Source organism: Nerophis lumbriciformis, linkage group LG08 (assembly GCF_033978685.3).
Source record: "Nerophis lumbriciformis linkage group LG08, RoL_Nlum_v2.1, whole genome shotgun sequence".
In the NCBI taxonomy this organism is placed as follows: Eukaryota; Metazoa; Chordata; class Actinopteri; order Syngnathiformes; family Syngnathidae; genus Nerophis; species Nerophis lumbriciformis.
In genome coordinates this window covers 44474658-44488002 of record NC_084555.2, presented here as the reverse complement: position 1 = coordinate 44488002, position 13345 = coordinate 44474658, and the positions used below count along the sequence as shown (strand labels likewise).

Sequence of the window (13345 nt, the reverse complement as noted above, 5' to 3'; positions counted from 1 at the left end):
AATGAATGCAGAAACGCCTGTGAAGACACTTTTTTTATTTCAGTCAATCATCTAATACATCTTGAAAATCAGTCAGAGAGTAGACTAGATTCACTCAAATGCATCGTCACTCATTGGATTTTGGCCGAGAAATAATGTTATCTTCGGCAATTTAACACTTTTCTCAGCCTCCAGCAATGATTTGGACAAATTTGAAGAGCACGCTAACTTTGAAATGCGGAACGACTGCAAAGTGCATTTACAGTATCCTGGAAATGCAATACAGCATTGAATATGTGTGGTAGAAATGCATTGTGTTGTCTTGTAGTTGCAAAGACATGTACAATAGTAAACATGTGGTTAAATGTGTATGAGAGTATATCATCCTGCATATTGTACATTATGATGAGATGTCTGGACACATTATAGTGTAGAAGTGTTGTCATGTAATTCTCTTGGGCATGTATGTGCCATCTGCTGAGATAAATATACAAAAAAAAAAAGAACATTGCACTGTGCTGATTAGTGTGTGTGTGTGTGTGTGTGTGTGTGTGTGTGTGTGTGTGTGTGTGTGTGTGTGTGTGTCTCAAATTCCGTCAAAAGCGCGGTTTTTGGAAGGGATTTTCAAATAGGAGCGTCTGAGTTTGTGTGCGAGCACATCAGATCATGCTGGGCGAGGCGCTGTACAGGACCACGTCACCGGCCACTCGCATCAGGGTGACGTCCTCCATACCGCCCACGCGGTGTTCGTACTCCAGCAGGTGGTTGCCGTCCACGGCCACTTTGAAACTGTCCTCCTCCACCAGGATCTTCAGCTGCGCACAACGAGGGGGAAAGAAAACACAAAACCCTCATCACAGTACGAGCAAACATTTAACTGTCGCAGAAGCGTAAAAAAAAGTCAACATCTGGAGTTTATAGTAGAGATGTCCGATAATGGCTTTTTTTTACTGATATCCGATATTGTCCAATTCTTAATGACCGATTCCGATATCAACCGATACCCATATATACAGTCGTGGAATTAACACATTATGATGCCTAATTTTGTTGTGATGCCCCGCTGGATGCATTAAACAATGTAACTTTACTATTAATTGATTAACGTGGACCCCAACTTAAACAAGTTGAAAAACTTATTCGGGTGTTACCATTTAGTGGTCAATTGTACAGAATATGTACTGTACTGTGCAATCTACTAATAAAAGTTTCAATCAATCAATCAATTGGTGGTAGCGGGGGGGTGTATATTGTAGCGTCCCGGAAAAGTTAGTGCTGCAAGGGGTTCTGGGTATTTGTTCTGTTGTGTTACGGTGCGGATGTTCTCCCGAAATGTGTTTGTCATTCCTGTTTGGTGTGGGTTCACAGTGTGGCGCATATTTGTAACAGTGTTAAAGTTGTTTATACGGCCACCCTCAGTGTGACCTGTATGGCTGTTGATCAAGTATGCCTTGCATTCACTTGTGTGTGTGTCTAGAAGCCGCGTATATTATGTGACTGGGCCGGCACGCAAAAGCAGTTACAATTTATTAAGCATTTCTTGCGTATTCCTTATTTTTGTAACTTCATTTTAAGATGTTATTGTTGAGTGTTTAATGTGATTTTAGAATTGTATTTACATTGACTGACTGTTTTCCATGGTTATTTTAACATTTCCTTTCTTTTCTGCCTTAATAGCTGAGGGGATTATAATCAGAGGAAGGTTAAATTTTAAATAAAAATGCTTACATTTGCAGGCCTTGAATTTTAACTTTTTAAGGTCAAGGCAAGTGTTGCCTTAAAGGAGGGCTCATATTTTAGGGCACCAAGGCAAGTTAGAAGGGTTGGTGCTGCAAGGAATTCTGGGAAATTCTTCTGTTGTGTTTATGTTGCAGGGCAAATATTCTCCCGAAATGTGTTTGTCATTGTTGTTTAGTGTGGTCTCACTATATGGCACAGGGTTATGACAGTGTCGGCGTTGTTTATACGGCCACTCTTAGTGTGACATGTATGGCTGTTGACTAAGTATGACCTTCATTCACCTGTATGTGTGTATTCAAGTTGAGCATGATCATTAAAATTGACTGTGACTATAAACAGTGACAGTTTCTCTTGACATCCTCATCTGAAGACTATTATTGTCACATCCAACGTTGCCTGACGACAAACTAAGCGCTTGGCTCTGTTTACTCCGAGAGGAAATCTCCGCAGCAATGTTTGAGTTGTTAGGCCACAATGATTATCTAGCCAAATAACACTAGTGCGCATGCGCCTGACTTCGTGTTGCCTAAAATGCATTAATAAATGACAGGGTTTCGGTAATTAAAAAAATAGGTCAAGGGTGGTCACGGCATGTTGTTGCCACAAATGTAGGTCAATTTGTCAGGGCATTACGGCAAATGAGAGGGCGGTCGCGGCTTTTGCCGCACTTGCCGTGGTTAAAGTCGAGCCCTGCATTTGATATATTTTAAGTAGAGATGTCCGATAATGGCTTTTTTGCCGATATCCGATATTGTCCAACTCTTAGTTAACGATTCCGATATCAACCGATACCGATATATACAGTCGTGGAATTAACACATTATTATGTCTAATTTTGTTGTGATGCCCCGCTGGATGCATTAAACAATGCAACAAGGTTTTCCAAAATAAATCAACTCAAGTTATGGAAAAAAATGCCAACATGGCACTGCCACATTTATTATTGAAGTCACAAAGGGCTTCTTTTTTTTTTAAAGGGGAACATTATCACCAGACCTATGTAAGCGTCAATATATACCTTGATGTTGCAGAAAAAAGACCATATATTTTTTAAACCGATTTACGAACTCTAAATGGGTGAATTTTGGCGAATTAAACGCCTTTCTAATATTCGCTCTCGGAGCGATTGACGTCACATCGGAAAGCAATCCGCCATTTTCTCAAACACCGAGTCAAATCAGCTCTGTTATTTTCTGTTTTTTCGACTGTTTTCCGTACCTTGGAGATATCATGCCTCGTCGGTGTGTTGTCGGAGGGTGTAACAACACAAACAAGGACGGATTCAAGTTGCACCAGTGGCCCAAAGATGCGAAAGTGGCAAAGAATTGGACGTTTGTTCCGCACACTTTACCGACGAAAGCTATGCTACGACAGAGATGGCAAGAATGTGTGGATATCCTGCGACACTCAAAGCAGATGCATTTCCAACGATAAAGTCAAAGAAATCTGCCGCCAGACCCCCATTGAATCTGCCGGAGTGTGTGAGCAATTCAGGGACAAAGGACCTCGGTAGCACGGCAAGCAATGGGGGCAGTTTGTTCCCGCAGACGAGCGAGCTAAACCCCCCTGGATGTCTTGGCTCACACCGTCAAGAGAAGAATATCGACCCTAGCTTCCCTGGCCTGCTGACATGAGGGTATGTCTACAGAATATATTAATTGATGAAAATTGGGCTGTCTGCATTCTCAAAGTGCATGTTGCCAAATGTATTTCATATGCTGTAAACCTAGTTCATAGTTGTTAGTTTCCTTTAATGCCAAACAAACACATACCAATCGTTGGTTAGAAGGCGATCGCCGAATTCGTCCTCGCTTTCTCCCGTGTCGCTGGCTGTCGTGTCGTTTTCGTCGGTTTCGCTTGCATACGGTTCAAACCGATATGGCTCAATAGCTTCAGTTTCTTCTTCAATTTCGTTTTCGCTACCTGCCTCCACACTACAACCATCCGTTTCAATACATTCGTAATCTGTTGAATCGCTTAAGCCGCTGAAATCAGAGTCTGAATCCGAGCTAATGTCGCTATAGCTTGCTGTTCTTTCCGCCATGTTTGTTTGTGTTGGCTTCACTATGTGACATCACAGGAAAATGGACGGGTGGTTAAAATCAGGCACTTTGAAGCTTTTTTTAGGGATATTGCGTGATGGGTAAAATTTTGAAAAAAACTTCGAAAAATATAATAAGCCACTGGGAACTGATTTTTAATGGTTTTAACCATTCTGAAATTGTGATAATGTTCCCCTTTAATATGCCTCAAAACAGCAGCTTGGAATTTGGGACATGCTCTCCCTGAGAGAGCATGAGGACGTTGAGGTGGGCGGGGTTGAGGTGGGGGGTAGGGGGTAGCGGGGGGTGTATATTGTAGCATCCCGGAAGAGTTAGTGCTGCAAGGGGCTCTGGGTATTTGTCCTGTTGTGTTTATGTTGTGTTACGGTGCGGATGTTCTCCCGAAATGTGTTTGTCATTCTTGCTTGGTGTGGGTTCACAGTGTGGCACATATTTGTAACAGTGTTAAAGTTGTTTATACGGCCACCCTCAGCGTGACCTGTATGGCTGTTGACCAAGTATGCCTTGCATTCACTTGTGTGTGAGAAAAGCCGTAGATATTATGTGACTGGGCCAGCATTCAAAGGCAGTGCCTTTAAGGTTTATTGGCGCTCTGTACTTCTCCCTACGTCCGTGTACACAGCGGCGTTTTAAGTTTCTGAAACCGATACCGATAATTTTGAAACCGATACCGATAATTTCCGATATTACATTTTAAAGCATTTATCGGCAGTCCGATATTATCGGACATCTCTAATTTTAGGTCATAAAAAAAACAATATTTATGGATATAGATAGTTTTTTTAAATTTCCGATCATGGGAATAAAATTCAATAACCGACACATGCACTAACCGTGGAGCCAATTAGAACAACAAAAAAGTTGTCCTACCTCAAAACGTTGACCTGGAACAAACGGGTAATGACCGTCACGCTCCTCCGGCCCCCAACATCCGCCGATGCTTGAGTTTCGAACAATCGTCTGCTCGCTGAAGCGGGGATTTAGGTGGAAGACCACGTCTGGACCTTTGATGAAGTCAACTTGGAACCTTCAGGAGGAGAAAAGTCAAGCATAAAAGCCCAACGGTGCAGGTGAGGGCAGTAACGCACCTGTTGGCGCCGGGCAGAGGCTCCCCGACAATGGTGATGACAAGACGGGGCAGAATCCCTGCGTGGAGTGGGAGATCGTATGGCACCATCTGCAAAAAAACAAAACAAAATGGGAATCTTTGAAATTAAAAAATACAAACTAAAACCTCTGTCTGTCATTGAACACCAGTAGACGACCATCATGCATACCATCGAACACCTTTTGGGGAATTTCCTCCACGTTGAAAAGAGCAGTCTCCAAATGTTTTTTTCAGTAGATTTGTCGCCATTTATTTTTATTTATAATTAAAAAGAGGGTCACTATGAATATGCGCTAAACATAACAAAGTAACTAAACTGCCAACACTAATCCCTTATGCTACGTATTTTTATTCACTGGCAGATGATGTGTGCTAAGAAGCACATTTAGAACGCCATCTACTGTATGCAGTAGTAACAACAGTTCCTTTATAAAGTGTTTATGATAGGGGTGTAACGGTACGTGTATTTGTATTGAACCGTTTCGGTTCGGAGGTGTACCGAACGAGTTTCCACACGAACATATTAAGTAGCCGCCTAAGCTAAAGTCTTAACAAGCTGCGCCGCTTGTTCTGCCTCTGTCTCTTGTCAGTACTCTACACAGCACCCAGCATTGTCCCACCCACACAACCATCTGATTGGTTACATACAGAGCGGTAACAGCCAATCAGCAGTGCGTATTCAGAGCGGTAACAGCCAATCAGCAGTGCGTATTCAGAGCGCATGAAGTCAGTGCTTCTGCGGTGGGGTTAGCAGATAGGTGTTTAGCAGGTAAGCATCAGGCAGCGGACTCTCCCCAAATTATAGTAAACACCTCCCAGTCAGCTACTAGTAACATCACTATGAGCCCGTTGACCTTCAAGACACAAACGGCAGCTCTTCTTGCTCGCAATCTTGGCTTGAGGTGAAGGCTAATTAGCTTTTAGCGTAACATTAGCTCATTTTGCTGTGTGTGTGTGTGTGTGTGTGTGTGTGTGTGTGTGTGTGTGTTACGGACAGCAAAGCCCTGTCTGTTATTTCACTTTACCTTTTTCTGTGTTGATTGAGCTGTGTTGAAGCAGCAAAAAAGGACATTATGTTAAATGAAGAGTTTCTGTCTCCGATAGTTGATATAATAATGTAACTGCATCATTAAGCCTACATGAAAAAAAAAGCCTACATGAACTCCATGGTGTTCAGAGATGAATAGTCTCAACTATTGCTATTGTACTATTTTTTCAGCTATAGTTACATTAATCATTAGTAATGGAGCAGCCTAGTTTTGAATGGCAGGGTCCCTGCTATCACAGGTTGATAAAAATATAACAATTACATAATAAAAATCAACTACAGGCTTCCCAAATGGGGACGACGTGGCGAAGTTGGTAGAGTGGCCGTGCCAGCAATCGAAGGGTTGCTAGTTACTGGGGTTCAATCCCCACCTTCTACCATCCTAGTCACGTCCATTGTGTCCTTGGGCAAGACACTTCACCCCTTGCTCCTGATGGCTGCTGGTTAGCGCCTTGCATGGCAGCTCCCGCCATCAGTGTGTGAATGTGTGTGTGAATGGATGAATGTGGAAATACTGTCAAAGCGCTTTGAGTACCTTGAAGGTAGAAAAGCGCTATACAAGTATAACCCATTTATCATTTAATTCCCAAATGCTGTAATAAATTAAGCATGATGAGTTGGCTTGAAACTGTTTAATGTTGCACTTTTTATATGGAGATTTACTTATTTAATCTGAGCAACAACTTGAGGCAGTTTAATGTTAACGTGGGCAGAATTATTATAGTGTTCCCAATGTTAAAAGGATAAAGCCATTGTTTACAAATTTGGTAAATAAATAACCAAAAAATGTATATTTTGTTGTTTTCTTACTGTACCGAAAATGAACCGAACCGTGACCTCTAAACCGAGGTATGTACCGAACCGACATTTTTGTGTACCGTTACACCCCTGGTTTATGAACAAGAGTGCACAAGTAGCACTAAAACCATTCATGGCGCCACTAATAAATGTGTGTAGGGAAAACAATGTAAAAAGCTCAGTGTTCATGTTTAGTGCGTGATGTGAACATTTTAATACACAGATAAATGTGTTACATCAGAAAAACATTATGAACATATAGCATACAGATACACATTGTCGTACATGACGTGACAGGTAAAACACCACAACCCTGCACCAAGTTCTCAAACCAAGTGTCGCTTCTGGAAGTCCTTGTGCACATCATTTAAAGGCTGGATAATAACGGGGCTGGAAGACAAGAACACAAAAGCTATTTGGACTTTGGCTTTATTGAAGCCCAGCACAACAGTCTGCCCCCCTCCGGCGAACCCAGCAAGACCCAGAAGTAGAATGTCAACACCAGCATTCCAGTTGGAAAGATCCACATAGATTACCTTGAAAGCTGCTCTATATCCCCAACAGCTAGCACATGTTAGCAAACGAGCTTCAGGAGGACACGGGGAACAAAAAGATGTTGATATTTGTCACATTCACAAGTTCAACTCTGTAAACATTGTGTGCGCACTGAAAGAAATGCTTAGCCTTCATGGCTGATAATCACCACTGCCCTGTTAGCATGTAGCTAGTGTTGCTCACCTAGCATGATGTTAAACTGTAATGACAGCATGTAGCTTGCCTTGCTAAGCCAGTTTTGCTAACCTAGCATGATGTTAAAATGTAATGATACTATGTAGCTCACATAGCCATGCTAATGTTGCTAACTAAGCCTGTTAAAAGGTAATGATAGCATACAGCTCTCATTTTAGCATGTAGCTCACATTGCTAACCTAGATTTTAGACTTAGACTTAGACAAACTTTATTGATCCACAAAATAAATTGTTCAACACAGTAGCTCAGTTACAAAGGATAGAAAGGATAATGCAGGTATAAAGTAGACTAAAAATGTGCCGTAGTAGCAATATAAAATATAACATTTATGTAATATTTACATATTATATATACAGTATATAATATATACTGATGTTATAATATTATATTATATTATATTTTTTATATAATATATACAATACAATACAATATTTGTCTAACCGAACATAATGTTAAAATATAATGGAAGCTAGTGGCACATGAAATTGAGTACCGCATTTTTCGGAGTATAAGTCGCTCCGGAGTATAAGTCGCACCGGCCGAAAATGCATAATAAAGAAGGAAAAAAACGTATATAAGTCGCACTGGAGTATAAGTTGCACCGGCCGAAAATGCATAATAAAGAAGGAAAAAAACGTATATAAGTCGCACTGGAGTATAAGTTGCACCGGCCGAAAATGCATAATAAAGAAGAAAAAAAACGTGTATAAGTCGCACTGGAGTATAAGTCGCATTTTTGGGGGAAATTTATTTGATAAAAGCCAACACCAAGAATAGACATTTGAAAGGCAATTTAAAATAAATAAAGAATAGCGAACAACAGGCTGAATAAGTGTACGTTATATGAGGCATAAATAACCAACTGAGAAGGTGCCTGGTATGTTAACGTAACATATTATGGTAAGAGTCATTCAAATAACTATAACATATAGAACATGCTATACGTTTACCAAACAATCTGTCACTCCTAATCGCTAAATCCCATGAAATCGTATACGTCTAGTCTCTTACGTGAATGAGCTAAATAATATTATTTGATATTTTACGGTAATGTGTTAATAATTTCACACATAAGTCGCGCCTCCGGCCAAAATATGAAAAAAGCTGCGACTTGTAGTCCGAAAATACGGTAGTTGAATTGCAATACAAGAACTCCACAAAAAATAAAGTAAAGAAACACATAAAAAAGAGTGGAAACAAAAAAAATCACACTAAAAGACATTAAAGAAACTTCAGAGACGCCATTTCTTACAAAAGTAAAACGCAACAAAAAAATACCAAGAGACACAAAATTATATAGTGCACACACGATTGCAAAATGCATAGATACACAACAAAACAATAACAAAAACACCATTGCAACACTCACATACACCTCTGGCCTATAAAGCTATGTGAGCTACATGATAAGGCTACATTTTAATATCATGCACAGTTACAGTGTATATGTAAAAAGTGGATTAAGTCCACAATAGTGCTTCTTGTAGACTATCGTAGAGGAACAAACCCGACCAAACTACTTATTGGAAACATGTCCTTGTAAAGGACATGTTTGTATTATTCTTCGTATTATTTTTAAAGTAGGATACAGAGACCACACACATTCACTCTTCATTAGGGAAGGATTGTTAAAACTGAAAGACATTGTACAATTGCATACTCTATTAGTGATGTTCAAAGTTAAAAATAAAGTTATTCGGAAGGACTTACAAAAGTTATTTGTGTTCACGTCTGAAGATGAGAACCACAGAAGGCCGTGTGACTTTAAACATCCAAGAGTGAGAACAAATTTGAAACAAATGTGCTTGTCTATTGCTGGTGAGAAAGCATGGAATTCTGTAAAGCAGTGTTTTTCAACCACTAGTGTACCGTGAGATACAGTCTGGTGTGCCGTGGGAGATTATGTAATTTCACCTAAGTGGGTTAAAAATATTTTCTGCAAACCAGTAATTATAATCCGCAAATAATGGGCCATTCTTGAGTGTCTGAGCTGTTTACCATTAATTGATTTACCATTAATTGATTAACGTGGACCCCGACAGATGTGTAAGTTACCCATGCCTTGGGCACTAATGCACCCCCATACCATCACAGATGCTGGCTTTTCAACTTTGCGTCGATAACAGTCTGGATGGTTTGCTTCCCCTTTGGTCCGGATGACACGATGTCGAATATTTCCAAAAACAATTTGAAATGTGGACTCGTCAGACCACAGCACACTTTTACACTTTGCATGAGTCCATCTTAGATGATCTCGGGCCCAGAGAAGCCGGCGGCGTTTCTGGATGTTGTTGATAAATGGCTTTCACTTTGCATAGTAGAACTTTAACTTGCACTTACAGATGTAGCGACCAACTGTATTTTCTGAAGTGTTCCTGAGCCCATGTGGTGATATCCTTTAGAGATTGATGTCGGTTTTTGATACAGTGCCGTCTGAGGGATCGAAGGTCACGGTCATTCAATGTTGGATTCCGGCCATGCCGCTTACGTGGAGTGATTTTTCCAGATTCTCTGAACCTTTTGATGATATTATGGACCGTAGATGTTGAAATCCCTAAATTTCTTGCAATTGCACTTTGAGAAACGTTGTTCTTAAACTGTCTGACTATTTGCTCAGTTGTGGACAAAGGGGTGTACCTCGCCCCATCCTTTCTTGTGAAAGACTGAGCATTTTTTGGGAAGCTGTTTTTATACCCAATCATGGCACCCACCTGTTCCCAATTAGCCTGCACAGCTGTGGGATGTTCCAAATAAGTGTTTGATGAGCATTCCTCAACTTTATCAGTTTTTTTTGCCACCTTTTCCAACTTCTTTGTCACGTGTTGCTGGCATCAAATTCTAAAGTTAATGATTATTTCAGGCATGTGATTTGACCACAATGAAAAAGACTGAAAAAAAATGTTTATTAAAAAAGCTCCTGGTTTTTCACCAATTTAACATGCTAAAATTAGTGTTTAAAGACATGAAAACATAATTAATAGAACATACCTTGGTGTGAATGAATGATGGGTTCTACATGTAAAGCGACTTTGGGTACTTAGAAAAGCGCTATATAAATCCCAGGTATTATTATACCTTGCTTCAAGTTGTTTCATATGTTTTTGGCGTTTCGCATGTACTTCCAAAGCCTTGAAATTTTCCGAATAAAATCACCCAACAAAGTCGTAACTTCCTTCTTCCCAACAGTATCAGTGATTTCCCTTTCCATCCAGTCCCATCGAAACTTATTTTTGACATGTTTATCAATTTCTTTTACTCGTAAAGCGTCCTTTCTCTCGAGAACCGACATCGTTTACATATGGAAAATGGCGGTAATAACCATTATGAATGATGACGTTATTAACGTCATCATTCATAACAGATGTCCTGATTGGTCACAAGGAACATATCGACCAATCAACTACGGCGTAATACAAACTACGTCTCGAATCTTGATTTAGGGTGGGGAAAAAAAACGGAAAAACAGGAGATACTTTTTTTTTTTCCCCCGAGATTAAAAAAGACGGAATTCCGACTTCAGACGGAAAATTCACATGCCTGTTATTTGCAAAAAAAAAATGTTTATCAGTTTGAACATCAAATATGTTGTCTTTGTAGCATATTCAACTGAATATGGGTTGAAAATTATTTGCAAATCAATGCATTCCGTTTATATTTACATCTAACACAATTTCCCAACTCATATGGAAACAGGGTTTGTATAAGAAACAAAAAACAATGAAAGTGTCAACTGTACGTGGCTTGTATATGCGCATTTTCATGAAAGGAATAAAGAGAAATGATGATGATGATGAAGACAAAGATAAGTTAAAAGAGTTTTCACCAAAAAGCTGCCCAGCAGAAACACAAACGCCATAAAAGAAAGCAGCAAACAAAGTAAAGACCGTACTCACCAACATGCCTCCTGGAGCCGGGGGCCCGTCATAAGGTCCCATTGGGCCAAGCCCAGGACCGAAGGGGCCAGGGGCGGGTGGGAAACCTCCACCTGCAGATCCCCAGGATCCAGGGGGAATCGGGGGGAAGCCTCCACTGGGGAACGCCGGGAAAGAGCCTGGACCGGCTGGGGGAGGGTAACTGCCCGGACCGGCTGGAGGAGGGTAACCGCCCGGACCCCCCGGTCCGTACATGCCGTCACCCCCTGGTGGGTAGTTACCCGGTAGCGGCATGTTTGAATATGGGCCAGGAGGAGCTCCGGGGCCGGAGGTGAAAGGTCCAGCTGGATAAGGAACGGGGCCTCCGGGGAGCTGTCCTGGAGCTCCTTCGGGCGGGTAGTGCCCAGGGAACTGGCCCGGCGCCCCAGGACCGGAGGGATACTGCCCTGGAGCCCCTGGTGCTGGAGGAAACTGTCCAGGTACGCCGGGACCGGACGGGTAGCCACCGGGTGCTGACGGCGGTCCCGGGTAATGGCCCGGGGCTCCGGGGCCCGACGGGAACGGGAACTGCCCCGGCGCGCCGGGACCGGATCCGCCGGGGTAGCCGGACGGGGCCGAGGGCTGAGTGGGGGCTCCAGGGGCCGAGGCGGGCCACCCCGGGTTGGAAGGATGCGGAGCATTGTTGGCAGGAGCCGTCGGGTTGGTGTTGCCTTGAGACGTGGCCTTGCTCGGGGTGCTGTCTCCCAAAGCGTCTGACAGCTAACAAACACAAAACACTTTTTTTTTTTAAGTCAACAGGAAATGGATGGACAAGAAAACCGGAAATAGATACTCACAGAGAAATCTGCCATGACCTAAAAAAAAAAGAGAAGAAGAAGTGAGGAGCTGTCAAACAAGAGGGCGTGTCACATGTTCATGAGTAATACACCAAATATTTCCAGGACAAACACAAATGTCAACTAATGAAATTACACCAACACAAACGCACCAAACGAGGCTAATTAGGAGCTGTCACGTTGACGGCTTTTTGACTTCTGACAACTCGCTAAGTAGCTAGCTCGCTACTTGACAGCTGACTGTGTGTTGTGCTAACAGCTAGCTGGCTTTTTAAAACAACAGGAGGGAGAAGAAAGAAAGAAAGAAAAAAGGAGCTGATAAAAACCTCTCCGGGCGTTCGACTCTTCTCTTCTTGTGGAAAGTGAAAGCCGAGTGGAGCAGCAGGTCTAGTTTAGCATCGGCCGGCTAAAGTGCAACTACAAGCTAACGTGACGCGCGCGAGCGACAACTCTTCAAACAGGAAGTGCGCGCACGCCCCGTCGATGACGTCAGCGACGCTGAAAGACAAAGGAAGAGAGAGATTCCACTCGGCGTGCTTATGAAAGACAGCAAACCTATAAATGATCTTTTTTTTTTTTTTAAATAATGTTGCAAGTTAAATGTTTACTACATAAAAGTCGTTTTCTGTTAAAGTGAAACCCAAATTATTTAATTAAATCTTGGAAAATTAAACAAAAAGTATATATATATATATATATATATATATATATATATATATATATATATATATATATATATATATATATATATATATATATAAATAATTTAATTCCATCTTGGAAAATTATACAAAAAGTAGAAAAGCCCTTAAAGTAAATTGTGAATATATATATATATATATATATATATATATATATATATATATATATATATATATATATATATATATATATTGCAAGCTAAATGTTTACTACATAAAAGTCGTTTTCTTAAAGTGAAACCCAAATTATTTCATTAAATCTTGGAAAATCATACAAAAAGTAGAAAAGCCCTTAAAGTAAATTGTGAATATATATATATATATATATATATATATATATATATATATATATATATATATATATATATATATATATTTATATATATATATACATATTCATATATATTACATATATATATATATATATATATATATATATATATATATAT

At 40.7% G+C, this 13345-nt stretch overlaps 1 protein-coding gene across 1 annotated transcript; it reads right to left on the bottom strand.

Moving 5' to 3' along the window:
* Positions 1-20: 20 nt before the first annotated feature.
* On the bottom strand, positions 21-12669 carry lgals3a (lectin, galactoside binding soluble 3a). Its single transcript, XM_061969010.2, has 6 exons — positions 12522-12669; positions 12196-12213; positions 11381-12118; positions 4871-4959; positions 4653-4809; positions 21-794 (listed from the first exon to the last, which is right to left on the bottom strand). Exons 2-6 carry the CDS (start codon positions 12208-12210, stop codon positions 639-641), a joined length of 1155 nt encoding a protein of 384 aa, XP_061824994.1. The 5' UTR covers positions 12211-12213; positions 12522-12669; the 3' UTR covers positions 21-638.
* Between the last annotated feature and the right edge of the window lie 676 nt (positions 12670-13345).